The 18,097-nt window shown below is 38.7% G+C and overlaps 2 protein-coding genes and 1 long non-coding RNA gene across 3 annotated transcripts in view; 2 read left to right on the top strand and 1 right to left on the bottom strand.

The window, feature by feature from the left end:
- The window catches only part of LOC306830190, a 332,171-nt gene that overhangs the window by 189,299 nt on the left and 124,775 nt on the right, over positions 1 to 18,097 (bottom strand). The gene's annotated exons all lie outside the window — the stretch shown is intronic.
- On the top strand, positions 962 to 9,976 carry clmnb (calmin b). Its single transcript, XM_079353100.1, has 10 exons — positions 962 to 1,905; positions 2,263 to 2,327; positions 2,410 to 2,505; positions 4,034 to 4,117; positions 4,219 to 4,311; positions 4,420 to 4,646; positions 4,784 to 4,977; positions 5,271 to 5,353; positions 6,133 to 7,679; positions 9,186 to 9,976. Exons 1-10 carry the CDS (start codon positions 1,821 to 1,823, stop codon positions 9,310 to 9,312), a joined length of 2,601 nt encoding a protein of 866 aa, XP_079209226.1. The 5' UTR covers positions 962 to 1,820; the 3' UTR covers positions 9,313 to 9,976.
- Positions 15,368 to 17,909, top strand: LOC306838952 (alpha-1-antitrypsin homolog). Its single transcript, XM_079367386.1, has 5 exons — positions 15,368 to 15,373; positions 15,609 to 16,236; positions 16,477 to 16,747; positions 17,002 to 17,149; positions 17,336 to 17,909. The coding sequence occupies exons 2-5, from the start codon at positions 15,618 to 15,620 to the stop codon at positions 17,525 to 17,527; spliced, it is 1,230 nt and encodes a 409-aa protein (XP_079223512.1). The 5' UTR covers positions 15,368 to 15,373; positions 15,609 to 15,617; the 3' UTR covers positions 17,528 to 17,909.

Genomic DNA, 18,097 nt, shown 5'->3' with positions numbered 1-18,097 from the left:
AAGGAGAAAAGATGTGATTTTGCTTTGGTGGTTGTTTGTTACAGTGGTTTACTTATGTGGTTTCCAGAAAACCAAGTTGGTCCTAGTATGTAAAATATGTTCCTTTTTTCTCCATCGTTTACACTATTCTAGAGGCAAAGAGCTTTTAAAAGTAAAATTCTTTGCATTTTCACATAAGATCAGAATCTGTTTTTATTGCCAAGTACATATACAAGGAATTTGTCTTGGTGTATTGGAGCGAAAGAAAAAACAAGGCTGAAACGAAATTAAACAGGAGAAGCAATTACCAATATATAAAGTAGAATAAAAAAAAAAAAGTCAAGTTTCAAGAACAATAAAAAAGTACAAAATGTTCAAAGGGTGCATGGAAGAAAATAATTTTAAAGTCCAAAAATAAATGTAAAGTCCAGGTAATGTAAAGTCTAGGTATGGGACTTTAACATGTTAATTACGATTAATTAATTTCAAAAAATTAACGCATACATTTTTTTAATGCATTTAATCACAGTTTGCCTCATAAACAGCGTGGAAGTGTTTGTCATTGTGCGCGCTAGCACCACAGCAAAAAGAAGTACAAACAAGAAGCGTTTGCAGCCCAAACTCGACCATATGACTGTCTTCAGGACCAACATTAGTAATTCAACGTCTGATAAATTCACTCGCTAAATTAATTGCTCTGGACTGTAGACCACTATTAGTGGTAGAAGAAAAGGGGTTAGAAGATGTGCTACAGACAGCAACGTGTGATCCAACTTTCCAACTGCTGTGCTGAAAAACTATTTCAAACACGATCAGCTTTATGAAACTGAGAAACAAGTAAAACTGGATGCATTGTGTTTATTCATCCACTAAAATCCATTTAGATTGAAAAATTATGCTTTTTCGGGCAAATATTGTGATGCACTTAAAATGTGATTAATTAATTAGAAAGCCCTGAGTTAATTAGATTTTTTTTTTTTTAAATCAACTCCCACCCATACTAAAGACACTTTACAAAGAGCTGGTAAAAGGCTTTACTCTGTGTTATCCAACATGAATCTACGAAGAGCACAAAGCAACATTTAGCTGAGTTAAAGTGGAAAGGAAAAACTTCCTTTAAGAGTCAGAAATACGATCAGCAGACCCCCATCAACGATCCAGAGGAGTTCAAGAGCACCCAGGAACATTACAAGGTTATTAACTTATGGAGATTTATGGACAGTGACATGCAGTAATGTGATGTGAATGCACCAGAGAGAGAGACAGGAGCTCCATGATGATGACAACAGTTTTGTGATCAGACCTATATATGGGAATAAAAAAAGTTATGTGTAAATATAATAAAGATAAGCACAGACAAAAATTTGGCAACATCTGTTCATTCCTGCCGACTACTCACTCCCTTCCTGTAACTCTGAGCTAACATGCCTCTCTGTCAGTGAAGCACTCTGCCACGAGTCAGAAAGATTTATTACAGTCATCTGAAGGGACAAAAAAAAAAAAAAGACAGGAAAGAGTCCTCGCAGCTGATTTAATCTAATAATGAACAACTTGATAGGTCAAAGAAAAGGTTTATAAACCACAGCGTGCGTCGAATGGATTCAGGTCGAGATGTCTCAGGGGAGTGGATGATCAGAGTTGATCAACATCTTGGAAGGAGGTGTGAGCATGTTCAGACAGGACGCACTGCCTCACTCTGTCTACTACTTCTACTTCTTCACTTGTATGCTGTGAGGAAACCAATGAACACCTCCAATGGCAACACAGGCCTTACATTCAGAGTTGTTCTCGTATTTCATCTCGTCAACGGATCATGAAAAGGAAGTGTGACTGACTTGGAAATGAGAATGAAGGACCAGGCAGATGGGGATTCACACGAGAAATCAATGGGAGAGTTCAGCGAAGACCATGTTCAGCAGCCCCAAGGTAAAACTGTAATAGAAGATCTGTTTTAGAGTTTATTGTGATTATTAATCGACCTTGTAATCATGATAAGTTGTGTAATGATACGCTTACAAAATTAAAAATACTATTTAAAAAGACCACCCTTACATGAATCTGTCCATGTTATTTCAAGGTTAGCATTATTGCATTACTGCATCCTGTTGACCAATCACACCCAGTCGTCTCACTTGATGATTAGTGTCTAAAAGAATGTGTGATGAAATAATCGACATAAAGGGGGTTCAAAGACTGGTTTGGTGTTCTCAGATGTCTTAGTTTGAAACTGGACAAAACAACACTATGCTCTGTGCCAAGTGTTTTTTTGTTTTTTTTTCCCAGAAGATGACAGGAAAGCAGTGCAAAGGAGAACCTTCACCAGGTGGATGAATGTTTTGCTGCAGAGAGTAAGTCATGAAACAAAGCAGTTATACTATAACTTCATTATTCTATATGAAGCAGTAGAGTTCACATCATTTTGATTTCCAGCGTGATCCTCCAGTTGAAGTGCACGACCTGTTCACCGACATTCAGGATGGCAGGATACTGATGGCTCTGCTGGAGGAGCTGTCTGGATGCAAACTAGTAAGAGTCATGCTTTATCAAGGAACAATGTGTTCATCAAGGAGAAGAAAATATGATCACATTAATTTGTTTTACCCTGTGTCCTTTAAATGAAACAAATCCGTCTAAAACATGTGTTTAAGACTGTTGTAAAGCAGACATGAACCTAGAAGAAGCAGGTAGTAAACATCTATTTGCCATTTTGACATTGTTGTTTCCCTCTCACGTGAGACTCATGGTGGAAAACTGTTAAAATGAAAGTACTGCTGTGAGGTTTAAAAGTTGTATAGAAATAGAACATCTTTAAATTGTCATTTCAATCAGGAGAGGCTCAAGTAATAGTTTATAGTTATTTATTTTAACACTTTAGGAAAAGATAAATATGTAATGCGATGAGACTCCATCATGATGACTTCAGACGGGTAGCTTGGCTGACAGCATGAGAGGATACCCCGGCATTGAGTTTGAACTCTGGTGGTGGTAGTGGTAGCAGGATATGATGAGGAGTGGGTTTCTGAGGCTGTGTCTAAACTCTGCTGAGCTGTAATGGGCAGAGAGATTGCATTGAAAAGACAAACTGACTGTGGAAGACACAGAACAGGTTTGGAAATTTGACCGTGGCAGGATGATTGGTTGAGAGAGGTTGTAGCAGAATCGAGTTGGATTGTTACTTAATGATTTAGGCCCAAATAACTGATCACCAGAGCAGGGAGACGGAGAAGTGGTAGAGAGGGAGCTGCTAAAATGAATGAAGAAAGATTAAAAATAACCAGTCTTCCTGCATTAAACCCCTTTTCTTCTGATCAGGAAATGATAACAGAGTAATAGATGGGATCGTATTCCGAGCAACATGGTTTTTTTAAATTCAGTTGGTGATGTGCACCACCAAGTTTTGTAAGCATTTAAACACACTGAGGTAAAAATGTCTGTGTAATATAACAAAGAGCAAGGTCTTTTACCTGCTTTTTGTAAAGCTGGTGCTATACAAGTAATGATTGACTGATGAAGAAATATATTAAATGCTAATGTTTGCCGTCATCTGTGATAATGGTTTATACAATATGTTGCTTTCCTTAAATTAAGATAAGATACTGTGTAATACGATAAGATTAAAAGTATTGATCTCTTATTGGGAAATGTGTTTTTTTTATGGCCAAATGCAACTCCGTATTTGACTACACAGTGTGTTGTTAGTTTTTCATATCAATAGGGAAGCATTAGAATCACAATGTTTTCATTTCCATCCTGAAACACAGCAATGTAGGATACCAGTGTTTGAGCTTTCCATCAAGAGAAGGACCATGTGAATATGATGAATCTGGCAAAGATTAAAGGAACAAAATCCACCTATCAGGACCTATAAGTTTGTTTTGAAGCATTTTTGGACAGAGCTAAATAGGTTTTCTCAGTTCTATAGCCAGAATGCTTGTCAAAGCGAACTGGTTCATGTCTGTAGTGTCATATTTGTCGTACATAAGCGTGGCATGAACTTTCGAGTGTCTTCCGCAAATGTTAAACACTTCACCTAATTACATTTTTTTCTGATAAGCTCTACAGGTTCAGGTCCTCCTCTCACCCCATTTTCAGACTGAATAACATTTCCAAAGCCTTGGCTTTCCTGGATGACAGACATGTGAGTGTGTTTACTTTAATTGAACACAGTGATCTTGTTTAGTGATGTTTGACATTTATATCTGTAAAAACAATATTTCTGATTTGGTGTCCTCCCTACAGGTGAAGCTGCTTGACATAGATGCGTCAAGGATTGCTGATGGCGTCCCTTCTGTTGTTCTGAGCCTTGTCTGGAACATTATCCTGCATTTCCAGGCAGGTCTTTTAAATTAATATTATTAATCAATCCAACTTCTGGATGGATAATTTCACTTGCCTGGGATGTTGTCTTTGTCAACGACCTGCTGTTCTACTCTTAAACAGGTGAAGGAGGTCACAGGAGGCCTTCAGAGGCGTTTGTCTTCAAGCCTCTCTTCCTTATCAATGAGCGGTCAGCCTTCCTCCAATGACCTCTCACCTATGCCGAGGGACTTTAGCAGCCATTCCTGCAGTCCCATACCAAGCAAAGGCAGAAAAGCCGCCAGAAAGCCAAAGTATCAAGGGAAAGCATTAAAGACTCTCCTGCAGTGGGTCCAAGGATGCACATTTAGGCGAGTATAAAAAAAAGTTACATATCTCTTACCAAGACTGTTTTGTGAACCAAGCTTTGCAAAACCACAAACATGTGACTACAGTGTTGAGGCAAAAGGTGTGAGACTGCTTTTTTTCTTCTATTGTGTAATTTCAGTTTTGGGGTGGAGGTGCTTAATTTTGGGAAGAGTTGGAGGAGTGGGCTGGCGTTCCTCGCACTGATCAAGTCAATAAACCCAGCCTTGGTTGACCTGAGGGAGAGTCTGACTAGAGAGCCAAGAGAAAACATTCAATTGGCTTTCAATATAGCCCATCACAGTCTGGATATACCACCTGTGCTGGAGCTTGAAGGTAAACACTCACTGAATACTAAAGTGGCTAACATTGATCCATTTCCAAGGCCAATATCTATTCACCATCAATTAAACAGTTCTTCCACTGCCCCTACTCTGAGAAGTTAATGGAGGATCCACTACTCTGTAATGATACTACCCATCATGTAATCATGGATGTACATCACTGTATTGACAATGTTTTCAGTATCTTAAGGTACCCATGACACTTAAACTAGTCCTTTTACAAAAGGACTGTCACCTTGATTACCTCTGAATGTACGTTTAATAAGTAAAACAATCTATCTGCAGATGTGCTGTGCTCATCACCTGACGAGAAGTCCATCATCACCTATGTGTCCATGTTTCTGGTGCATTGTTCAGACAAAGAGGAGGTTAGTATGGCTTAAATCACTTTACGTGTTTGTTTTTTTAAATTTATTTATGAGATAAGGAGAACACTTTCATATGATAAAAAATAATAACACAAAATCTCATATGACAGGATGACCTTCATATGACCTTTTTATTCACGATATTAAAAGCAAAAAACAAGGCCTAAATTGTTTGTTATCTGCCAATGGAATGAGCACATTTTACTTGCAGATTGTCATAAAAAGAGATGTATTTATCATAAATAAATAACAAGTAAAATATACTGGTTCCAATGGCAGATATTTTTGTCATTACAAAAATGAAGGCCTAATTTTTTTATATCTTGAAATAAAATGATGAATATGGCTTATAAGGAGTGTATTTAGATTTTGACTAGAAATTATATAAATACACAAACTTTAGAGGTTTTTGCAGTAGCATTATGAGCAGGAAAATTAGCTTGTTTGGTTAGTTAGTTGAATTGACTTTGTACCGATAAAGCAAAGAGATTTTAATATTAATGAAGTAATTTCTAGTGTACAGATTTTGTTCCCTTTGGACACAGCCAGACACGCTGTCTTCCAGTTGTTATACTAAGCTTGGCTAGCAACCTGCTGGCTGTTTGAAACACTATGAGAGCAGTATCAAACATGTCTGACATGTCTGAGATAATTTGCCAAAATCCCAAATCATTTTCTTTTTTATATTTTCACATTTATTTCAGAAACACTGGATGACCTCAAATATACTTACATTTTTTACACTGATGTTTTCAAAAGTCATGAACCCTTTGTTACAGAACAATGCATCAGATGTTGAACTTCCTGCGATTCCACATTTTGGATCTCTTGAGTCTGTCTCTTTTGGAGAGATCAATGCAGATGAGCCAGAAGCCAAAGCTTTGCTCAAAAGCTTTGAGAGGAGCAACGAGCAGCAGCTGTGGAAACGATGGGCCAGAAGACCTTCAGGGAGCACCCAGTCCACCTCACTTCACACAAACCGAACAGTTACTCCTGACTTCTCCTCCACTTATGGTGTCATCTTTTCCGCCTGCCACAGCCAAAACATCACTGAACAAGCAGCAGGTAGTCCTGAAACCTCAGCTTTGACCAAAAAGAGAAGCGACTATCGAAGTGTTTTGAAGCCACCCAGTCCACTAGATGCAGGCGTTGTCAGCCAGGAGATCCGATCATGGATGGAGGAAGCATCTGGAGGCCAAAAGGCAGATGAAAGTCACTTTTCTCTGAGCTCTGGGGAAGGATTCTACAACTTGTCAGCATTGGATTCAGATGAGGAGGAAGCCTACAGCTACATCCTGGAACTGAATAAAGAGGACTTTCAACCACATAATCGGCTGAAAAAGAAAGTACCAAGGGCTGAAGAGGAAACTGCAGAAGAAATGTTCCTGAACGGACAGCTAAGAAAAGAGTCCAAACCTCTGCAAGTACATGAGAATCCAGAAGCCAATGGATGTAAAGATCAAGAAGTCCTTCACAAACAGAAAAGCCTTGACTTGGATAAGTCCGAGGCTCAAAGGGAGTTTGATTGGGACAAAAATGACAGACGTGCCAAAGAGATTGCAAACAATGGAACAGTGTTAGCCATGCAGTCCGAGACAGATAGAAAGTGCAGAGAGGGAAACAAAGAGGACAGAGTTGTTCAAGGACAAAGTGATGGACGTGGTGAATATTGTGACAAAGACAGGAGGAAGGACAAGTCACGTAGTGCTTTTTTGATGACACATGGATGTAGTAAAACACAGGTTCAGAATGATGGAATAAAGGAAACAGATCTTTCTGAGGTTGGGAAGGCAACTGAGATTTGGTTTCATGAAAAATGTGGACAGGTGGGTGAAAATACATTTGCAAGGGAAGAAAAAGAAAAATGTACAATATTTGAAGATAGGAAGGACAGAAAGGAGAGGAGAGAAACGGAGGAAGTCAATAGTGTGAAGTACAACGAGAAGGCATATCAGCCTACTGTTTTCAAAGAAGAACGTTTCAAAGCTGACCAGCCTGAAGTCAAAGGAGCCGCTGCAACAAAATTTAACACAGAAGAAGACAACGGCAGCAAGGAGACCCCGACAGTAGAATATCTGACGTCTCAAGATGAAGACAAGAAAGAGTACAAAGCTAAACATTTGATGGATGCTGAAGAAGTTTTAACCAAAGCCGGAAAAGACAGGGAACTTCAGGTCAAGAGACGATCACTGTCTTTGAAGAAGGCAACAATTACGGACCATTGTGGTAAAACTAACCCCCGAAATGACACGAATGGAGGGGCTAAGGTCCATCATGATGATAACAGTTGGACTCCTGCTGACAGTGCAGCTTCTCAGTCATTGAGGTAGGTTGTGATATTACTATTTTAGCCTTGTTTTTTTCTTTCGCACCAATACACCAAGACAAATAATTTGCATGAAAATGTACTTGGTAATAAAAACTTGTACTGATGTTAATTAGTCATTAACCTTCAAATACAAGTAACCTTGTTTAGAAGCATTGCACTCCTATTCCACTAACAATTTCTAGCTATAAATAATAAATGTGGCATGTTAAAACTATATCTTAAGTGTATTACATTTATATGCAGCAAGACTTCATGATTCAAATTGAAGAAACCTCAATGAAAAGACGGGTTAGGGTTAGGGTTAGCATCTTTGCTAGCTGATCCACTCAAAGACAAAGAAGCCGGTTAAACAAAAAATGTTGTCATGCAACATATGGTATATAGCTATCTCTATCTATCGTAGCCAGGTAGCTCCAGTATTATGTAATTAAAATGTTGTTTGTTCCAACATAACTCTTGGTTGATTTAGTTTGCTTGCTGTATAATATACTGGAGAAATTTAAACTAGTGATTCAGTTTAAATTGAATTCATATTCAGGTTAAAAAAAAGCATCTAATCTGAGTTTGAGAAAATAAATAACTGATCATTTTGACAAAATAATACACAAATCAAAATTTACCTGCAACAAATAAAGAACATGACAGTGTGAGCCACAAATGAGCATCTTAGCTCACAAAGGATAGAGGTCTAATGTAATCTCTAACCTCACAGAATAGTGTAGTAAACTAGCAACAACCCCAGGGGTTGTAAAAATGGTGGTGTGGTGTGGCAATGACTAAGTCCACAAACATTCATGAAATTGTAGTCAATCGGGTTTAATTCTCACATTGTCCATCCACTTTAATAAAGCCTCCAGTCATCTACATTCACTCCATTATAACTTGAATGAAGTGTTGGAGTACTTGAAAGTGGTCTTAGTTTTAAGACCAGTCTCAAGTACCACTTTTTAAAGGTCTCTGTCCTGGAATTAAAATTTCTTTTCTTGTACTGGGTGGACCCTAACCCTAAATCAAAACCAGTCAAGACCACTAGGCTATTTTTCCATGTCATTACTGTGAAGGAAAATACCCCTTTTTAAAAGAACAAATAACTTTAAGTCATTCACGATTAGATATTTCCCCCCTTGTAAAAATCAAGTGCCCATACATATGATCATTTTTTTGTGATATTTATGATCTTAACTCAGTCTCGATCTCTCTCGTTACTTCCCCTTGATATGCCTCTTGCTTTATTACTAGATTTCTAGTTTAATTTTGAAAGAAGATAAACACACAGTTTAAAAAAAAAAAAAAATCCTTTAAGACCACAAATATATTGTTTAATCTTAAACAATGATTGCATTAATGCTGACGGATACATGGTCTAATCATTCACAACAGCAGTACAGAAATGTACCCTTAAAAATGTAATGGGACCATGTACTTTCTCTTTATGTATGTGAATGTGAAACACCTTGCGTTTGTCTAACACTTTTCACTTTTGTTTGCTCTACTTTCCAACAGAGGTGCAGGATCTACTCTTCAGTCTCTAGCGGCCTCTTGTGGCATAACCCCATTAGAGCTGGAAATGCTCTTGGTCCTGTGGACCCTGCTCTACTGCTGCTTCATCCTGCCCCAAATCAACCTCTGATCCCCTCGCAGTGCATCGTCCTTAATAAGACGTGCTGATTTGCCCAGTTCCCGTTAAAGTGCCAAGCAGGGACACTTCGGGTAGCATCTTTATCTGTGTCGCTTAATTTCCCTCAAAGCACTTTCATGATTTTGTGCTTCTTACTGGCAGCCGAAATAATTTTGTCATCTGGTGTTTAGTTTCAGATTTACACATAATCCTGTTGAACCCTTTATAACACACTTTTTCAGCTACTTTGGTCTTACAGTTCACTAGTTATTAGACAGGTTTTGTGAGGTGTTTGTTTTAAAATGCTCTGTTCAATCGATGTATTTAGCAGGAAGTCTTTCTGATTTCAGGTGACATTACCGACCACAAGGTGGCATCGCAGCATCACAGCAGTAGCTCTCTCACATGACATACTCTTTTAACAGCATTGTGTTTACTGCTGAGAATCCCATATGAGCTGCTGTTTAATTAGACGCTGTATTGACACTATGAGATTAATCTCCGTATTTAATGAGCACTTTGACATTTGGCCGTCTGTCACTGTGTCACTGGTGGCTTTGAATGTAAACTGTTTCATTGTTTTTGTCCCAGAAAGGACATTATATTTAAAGTTGTCTGGCTTGTTTTCATCATATTTTCTGTGAGATATGAATAATAAAGAAGATACTGTATTTGGGTAAGAGTTTGGTTCGTCCCATGAGATAGACCCAGCCATGTAAATACTCTATTTGTATGTGCTGCAGACATAAATCACTGATCTTTACTGTTTTAATGTCATGAGATAGTGTGAACAGTGAAACAGTGAAAACAGTATTTCTCAGTTGCACAAGTGTTCAAATTCCACATTGAGTGTGCCCTGTCCTGTCCACTACAACACACACACTGCTTGCTGCTGAAATTCTAAGAATATCAAAAAGCCACCATTGTTTGTTTGGAGCTCAACCCAAGGGTCAAAAGCTCAGCCTCGGAGATCGATATACTTTCAACAGCCCCTCAACCCCCGCAAACAACCACAGCTGCAGTGTGGCTGGTCTTATGTGAGATCAACTTGCAGCCTTTTTTGAATCAGGCCATGCCAGGAAGTGGGAGAGGGAAGAAATTATTATATATCTCTCACAGTTGAAATTGCTAAGGGATTTACTAGCACATGGCTCAATTCTGTAAAAGCCTGAGAAAAATTTGCCAGCAAGCATCAAAACATCAGCCCTAAACACAGCGTTCACCTTTGAACTGTTCTATTTCCTGGCCACTCCTGAGCTTGGGATCCATCAAGAGCAACAGCAGGCACATCTTGTTCTTGCCCTTGGGCTTTGTGTCTAAACTGGACTTGCTACCCTGAGCGATGGGTCTGCAAGCCAGAGTCAGGCCCTGGAGGCCCTCAGCCTGGCAGCCAATCCTACAGAGGAGAGCTCGGAGGCTGCTCATACAGATCTATAGCATGTAGCTTCACTCTCTGGGATGGTTAAGGTGGGGTGCAAAGGGCAGGGTCTCAGGCTTCAAACAAGGACGCAAGCCTGAATTGGGGCCAGAGTCGGGGTGGAAATTTTAGGGGCAGGTTGTCAAAACAAGTCTGTAACAGACAATAGTCCAAAGGTTTGAAATGGAACTGAAGTTGGGTTTCACACAGGGAGTCAGCTTGTATTATATTGGAAAACCCTCACCGGACATTTTCCAGCTAGGCAACTTTATTTTTGAAAGTATATACTGTATGTGATTCATAACTACAGCCTTCTCTATTAGTGGTAAATAAATAACTTCATCAACCATTCAAGCAGAGACAATCAGCTAAACATTTTTGAATTCCCCCTATCAATCAATTTATGTTGCATCAAGGACTAAAAGAAGTCATTCAGAGAAGGATATTCACAATGAAGCCATCACATGTGAAAAGCAGCCCACAGTATCACTTTCAAACAACAGCTAACTTTGACCTTCCTCATGCAAAACTATGAAGCCAGCCTCATTATATACATTGAGTTTGTAATCTTACATTTTAAATTTGGGGGTGGTAGTAGCTCAGTCTGAACTGACATGGTTGGAAACCAGAGGGTCCCGATGCAGAGCAAAGTTTGAAAGTATTACTGCCGAGATGCCTGTAAAACCAGAATTGCTGATGCTCCTATGCTCTATGAATATTGTCTTTTGGCTCTATCTTCAAATGTTTCCCACCATAAATGGAACTTCATTTTCCTCTGTTGTTGTCACAGTTTTGCTAACCTTCCTTTACTTAGTACTTAAGCACTCAGCTTGCCTCAGATCCACTCTGTCGGTCTGCCAGCCACGCCCACCTCACCAGCCAACTCACCTCACCTGTGCACAGCTGACCCTGTTTGTCCCTGACCAGAAAGCTTTTGTTGTATCTTCATCTTTCTGTCCCCTGAGGAATTCTGTCTCAGTCTCCTGGTTTCTGTCTACCTCTCCTTACAGCGTGAGTTTTACCTTTTTTTCCCATGTGGATCTTTGGATTCTACCAACTAGTTTCCTGACTCGCCTTCTGCTTTCCCCTCTGTAAGCTCTTGCATATTAAATCCTGAACTCTGTTACCTGTCTGTTGAACTTGTTCCTGCCAAATGCATCAGTAAAGGTTATTTCATTGATCTTGTGTTCCCAGTGTGCTGCACTGTAGGTTACTTGATTTGTGTTGTTTACATGATGAATAATTCTAAGTAGACTAAAAATAAGCAGTAGTTACACAACTTTCTACATATCACTAAGGGGAAAGCCTGTAGACCGGGTCCCATAAGTTGTAACAAGACAAGTCAGAGAAAATCCATTTAAACATTGATTGTTGTTTTCACAAGCGGGCACAAATCCATTTCCCTAAATTCCATCTAAGGCAATCTTACAGCTTAGAAAGCCATCTGAGGACCTCTGGGGTATCTGCTTTTATCTCACACTCAGCTTTTTTCAGACTCAGCTAAGATCTGTCAGTGTTAACATTTAAACTCTCTTTAAACTATCCTGTACTTCTGTTTCAGACAGGAACCACAGTCTCTGCTTTAGGAAAAGTCACATGCAAAAAAAGTAACATTTGGGATTTTATGACTGCCATTTACTTCCATTCGTTACAAGCAAGGGAACAAATAAAACATTTCATTCTGGCAGCAGAGCAAATTTGCATCTTTCCATGAGTTTAACTTAGGTGAACTTTGACTTGCAAAGTTGCAGCCTCAGCAGAAATGCAAAAATGACGTGTTAGGTTAGCTAAACAGAGCCTCATTCACATTTTGCACAATAAGATATGAATGTGCCCCCTGAATGTGTGTGACTGGGTACTTTGTTAAGAAACATTCCACATGAAAAAGTCATTATCATTAGCTATGTGTAACCTACATGCTGAACAGTTTTCCATACTCTCATTCTGTCTGGTGCACATTCAGCCGTGTGTTCTTTCTATCTCTGTTCTCTTGCTAATTTAGTTTCTGTCTCGATTAACTTGGCCATACCATGAGGTTTAGAGTTCGCAAAGACAAAGTAGGAAGATGGGAGTAGACCTGACATCACCCTGGACTTCTCTGTTCTCATGAGAATTACCTTTCCTTTAGGAGACTATTCATGTCGATGATCGATGATAATCGAGGGGACTCATACTGTTCATACAGAGAGCGAACATTACTCTTTCCTTTTGGACGTTTTTTTTGTTTTGCTTTTTGTATTATCAGGACTGTGTCCTGAGGAATGGTCTGGGCCCCCACTCCAAAATCAAAATCTATGAGCCTATTTGCATAATCAGAGGACAGATTTTTGTGATTTCCAAGGACAAACTTGTGCTCACAGCATAACATGCAATGGACTTAAATACATCACCATATATGTCTTTTTGCAAGTTAGACAGCACAAAGCACAAATTTATTTTATTCAAACATCTTTGTTTTGGAGTCCCTAAAGAATCAAGCTGAGGAGTTTTACATGTCCCCAAATGGTGTTTCTTATATTATATGACTGGGGATCAACAGGGCCAACACAATTCAAGCCCCTGCATTCATCATTGCCTACTCTCGGCGTACCCAAGTAATACAAATCTGCACACATCAATGTGTATAATATTGCATTTGGTGACATTAACAGAACATTTACAAATAGTATTGTTCAACATATTGTTGAAAGAAAATGCATTTACAGCTATTTTAGTGAAGTTTCAGAATGTTTTGTTTTCACCTTCAACTTTCTAACATTAGAGGAGGATTTATAGTTTCTTTTCCCATTTTCACAAAATGATGAAAGGGATTTAAATGGCAGAGATTTTTTCTTGTCACTAAATCTTTGCTTTTCTTGCAAACACATAAAACGCCTTCATTCGATTGCAAAATCATTTTCTCTTCTGCCGTTTTCCCCACTCCACAACCGATTTCCTGCCTGTAGATCTCTTTATCACCTTTTGCAATTATTGAAGATGACTTAGCAAGAACATAAAGGCTTAAATTGTCATGTATTTTATGCAGCCTGTGAAAAAAAGTTCAGCAGCTTCAGGAAACATTAGAATTTTTTTTTGTACCTTCAGCAGTAGACATATCCTGATAATATTTAATTCACTGCAGAGATGATGAATAGAGGACAGCTTGATGAATAGGACAACCGATTTATCACAAGTAACAGAAATGTCAGCATATTAATCAAGAGGAGCCTTGACAACCCCACGTTCGGATGCCAATAGGAAGAGCCAAGGGTTCCCAGAGGTGACTTATATCACTTTTCTATCGGGCTCCGGAGACTTCTAACCCTTCAGCAGAAAATATGACAAGCAGATGGGCCAGATGTAGAAACAATGCAGACACATAAGAACTTATATGCAGTTTTATGAAGGAAGACTTTGCTGTGAGAACTTGTGCACAGAATATTTTCAGACTAGATGCAGAAAAACTGTTACTGTAACGTATACAGGAGCTATATGAGCTAGTCTGTATTTATATATATTCTCTTTATATATAGTATACAATATTATGACAATTTTATTATGTTACCTTTATTATTATATTATATCTATACTATCTATATTACACATTACATTATTACATTATACTCTTATAACTATATATCTATACGCTAGTCAAAACTGCACTATATTTATTATACTTATAACTTATAACTGTCAATACTGTTTACATAACCTTCTGATCACAAATGTCACTTAAAATTCTTCACTGGTCACTTTAACAAGCCATTTACTGAACAGTATTATTACTATCTTTTTCATTCTCCTGCTGAGTCCACCACACTGTAGTCCTCTGTATATATCCCCCCCTTACTACCTGGATTGTATTTATGTTATTATTTTATTCAATTTTTGACTTTTTGTTTTGACTCCGCACTGCTGTTGCTGCTGTAACGCCCGAATTTCCCCATTGGGGATCAATAAAGTTATATCCTATCCTATACTGCATAGGGTTCATTGTTTCAGAAGCTGGTAAAAGTGTGATTATCACAGGCCAGTGAGGCCAATATGTGAATGGAAGTTTAAAATGTTGCCACGGCAACATTAGAATCACAAACATTTAAGTCTATGATCATGACAGCTGTTCATTTTATGTAACAATATTTTGATGTATTTTCAGGCTTTTTATGCCTTTGTATATTAAGACAGGACAGCTGATGTAGTCAGAAATGGGGACGGGAGAGACTAAGGTGACAGGAATTTCAATTTAGCAAATTTAAGTTTTTACTTTTTGTAATTAGATTGTAGATTACAATGTTAAAGATCCTCTGTTTTTCAACTCCCTTGACAGTTGTTAATGTTTCTTTGCAATCTGAGTGACTTATAAAACGAATACAATCATTGGCTCCTCAGTTTCATTGTTAGCGTAGAAGTATTTGATAATGAGATTAAAAGTAAATACATTTATAAGACCCATTTTCTAGTACAGCTTGTTATCTCAGCAGCGATTCTTGACCCATGATTTGCTCAGTAAGTTGTGTTACATCAGAGGTAAAGATAGCCAAGCCAGATATCACAGACTAGAGAATGGGGGCTGTGCTTGGTTAATTTTTAAACCATGCTGTCAGCTGACTTTCAGAGCTTCTGTATATATTGAGAAAACTGCTGGAAAAGAGTCTGCTGCAAAGGGGGATATTTGAGGTAACCATAGTACTTTGTTGAAATATACAAACATTATCATAAAACGTTTAACTTAAGATAACTTTAAGACTTGCCTTTGTCTATAAAAAAAAAAACATGTTTAAAGTTGAAGCTTCTTAATTTTAAAATGTTAAGAAAGCTATTTTCAACTTGTAATTCTGTTAAATGTAATTCTATCTAATGTATGCATTTTATTGTTTATGTAATCTAACTTCTTTTGATTTTCTTTGGGCAGGCTGTGAAGATGCATGGTATTTTCACTAGTTGTGCAGTCGCAGCCCTGCTGCTGGCTGCAGCCTGGGCAGATCATCACCATGACCACCACCACCACCACCACCACGATGAGGCAGAAATGAGCTGTCACAGGCTTTCTCCTTCCAATGCTGATTTTGCTTTTGCCCTCTACAAAAGTCTAAATACCAATGCGGAAGCTGGAAAGAACATATTCTACTCCCCGCTGGGCATCTCTGCCGCTCTGTCCATGCTGTCTACAGGGGCCCGAGGCGAAACCCAGAGCCAGCTGTTCTCCAGCCTGGGCTACAGCACCTTTAACCAGGCACAGGTGGATGAGTCATACAAGCATCTTTTCCACATGCTTGGCCACAGCCAGGAAGAACAGCAGTTAGATGTTGGTAATGCTGCTGCAGTGCGTTCTGGCTTCAATCCAATGGAGAAGTTCCTGAATGATGTCAAGCAGTCCTACTCTGGTGAGATCTTTAAAGTCGACTTTAATAATCCCACTGAGGCTGCAGCTGAGATCAACAGATTCATTGCCAGTAAAACCCAGGACAAAATCAGGGACATGGTGAAGGACTTGGACCCTGCTATGGCCATGGTGCTGATCAACTATGTCTACTTCAGAGGTAGGATAAGCATATTTATATAGAGATTGACAAATTAGACTAAGCATAAAAGTAGCTGACTGCTTTAAAGAACAATTACAGGATACATCATCATTACAAGTTAAAGTGCACATGATCTCATTGAGTAGTATAAGGAGATTGTGATCTGAAAGAATTCATGACAAACATGGGGCACATTTTAAATCAAGTAACCACAAGCTATACCAGTTGGCTTGCATTCACGTTAATGTTTTCCACCAGGACAGTGGGAGAAACCCTTCGATGGTAACCTGACCGAAAAGGCTGACTTCCATGTGGATGAAAATACCAAGGTTCAGGTGGACATGATGAAGAGGACAGGTCGCTATGACTTCTACCAGGACTTCGACAATCACACCACCGTCATCAGGCTGCCCTACAAGGGAAACACCTCCATGATGATTGTTCTACCTGATGAAGACAAGATGAAGGAGGTGGAGGGCTACATCAACAAGGACTACATCAGACACTGGCATGACTCGCTCTTCAGAGTGTAAGAGGGGCATTTGATTACTTTTGGATTCCAATTCTCATGGTCATTGGCTGTGTATATAGAGTGTCAGTGTGGTGATTGGTAAGAAATGTCTTGATGTTATTTTGTCTTGTGGTAACAAAATAATCGTGAATAAGATAAAAAATAATTTCAACACAGTGACTAAGAAGATTTTGAAGTGATGGAAAAAGTCTTGTGAGGTCATTTTGTATATTTATGAGATGCTGAAAAGAGTTGTATTCTTTGGTTCTCAGTTCTGTGGATCTGTTCTTGCCAAAATTTTCCATCTCCACTGATGCTTCCCTGGATAGCACCTTAAAAGAAATGGGCATAACCAATGCTTTTGCAGATGACGCCGATTTCTCTGGCATGTCTGATGAGGTCAGACTTAAAGTCTCAAAGGTAAGATCATCAAAACGGCCTCTTTGAATTGCAAACTTTAAAAAATACACATTTCATTTCATGGCAATTAATAATGGAGGAACATATTCATGTTCCTATTATGTTTATAGTTAATGCAGGACAGAGAAGATACTGCAGATACCCTTCAATAGCTTAGCTGACTGCCTCTTACTGCTTCCTCCACAGGTATCCCACAAAGCCGTGCTGAGCGTGGATGAAACAGGCACAGAGGCAGCAGCCAGCACCACCATCGAGGTGATGCCCATGAGTATGCCTGCAGTCATGACACTCAACAGACCTTTCTTGGTCTTCATCCTTGAACACTCGACAAAGAGTATCCTCTTCATGGGGAAGATCAACAACCCCACAGCCATGTAAAGACTCCAAGAAAATGAGTCCAACATTTTAACACTGGAGTAGGTTTTTTTTTTTGTAGTGTCAGGATACATAAGCTTTGAAAAGATGTCACAGTGGTTTAAGAACGTGGGATAGTTTAGTAAACAAGATAATTGATCTAACATAAAGAAACAGAAATTTTACTGGATTTGAAGTCTTCCAGCAGGACATGTTTAGTACCTTTAATAGAACCTGCCTAGGTAAACCAATGTCTAACTACATTATGTTTTGTATCCAGATGTTTTTAATGTTATAGAATAAAAACAATAGCGGATGTTTCACATCTTCTTGAACAGTAAGCCTATTGTGTTGTTGCTGTTTCAACGTACTTCAATACAAACTGAAATAAAGACTTTCCCATGAACTGGCCGGATATGTATCTTTGATTTGTTTTATTTTTTTCTCCAAAAGTAATTTTTTGGGTATTTTTGACTTTTAATGGATAGCACAGTTAAAAAGAGAGGCTGACATGCAGCAGAGGTTGGCTTCAAACACATTGCTGCTGCAACAAGGTCTCTGTATAGTCTCTGTAAATGGGGTATTCAACATAAA

The sequence above is a fragment of the Symphodus melops genome, assembly GCF_947650265.1.
Source record: "Symphodus melops genome assembly, chromosome: 1".
Classification (NCBI taxonomy): domain Eukaryota; kingdom Metazoa; phylum Chordata; class Actinopteri; order Labriformes; family Labridae; genus Symphodus; species Symphodus melops.
This window is presented reverse-complemented; position numbering and strand designations above follow the sequence as displayed.

Bases quoted from the DNA above. Each gene is read 5' to 3' on its own strand.
- clmnb (XM_079353100.1), top strand. From the start codon at position 1,821: ATGAGAATGAAGGACCAGGCAGATGGGGATTCACACGAGAAATCAATG. The intron at 4,647-4,783 runs GCGAGTATAAAA...GTGTAATTTCAG, and splicing joins GTCCAAGGATGCACATTTAG to TTTTGGGGTGGAGGTGCTTA. The intron at 7,680-9,185 runs GTAGGTTGTGAT...ACTTTCCAACAG, and splicing joins GCAGCTTCTCAGTCATTGAG to AGGTGCAGGATCTACTCTTC.
- LOC306838952 (XM_079367386.1), top strand. From the start codon at position 15,618: ATGCATGGTATTTTCACTAGTTGTGCAGTCGCAGCCCTGCTGCTGGCT. The intron at 16,748-17,001 runs GTAAGAGGGGCA...TTTGGTTCTCAG, and splicing joins CATGACTCGCTCTTCAGAGT to TTCTGTGGATCTGTTCTTGC. The intron at 17,150-17,335 runs GTAAGATCATCA...CTTCCTCCACAG, and splicing joins TCAGACTTAAAGTCTCAAAG to GTATCCCACAAAGCCGTGCT.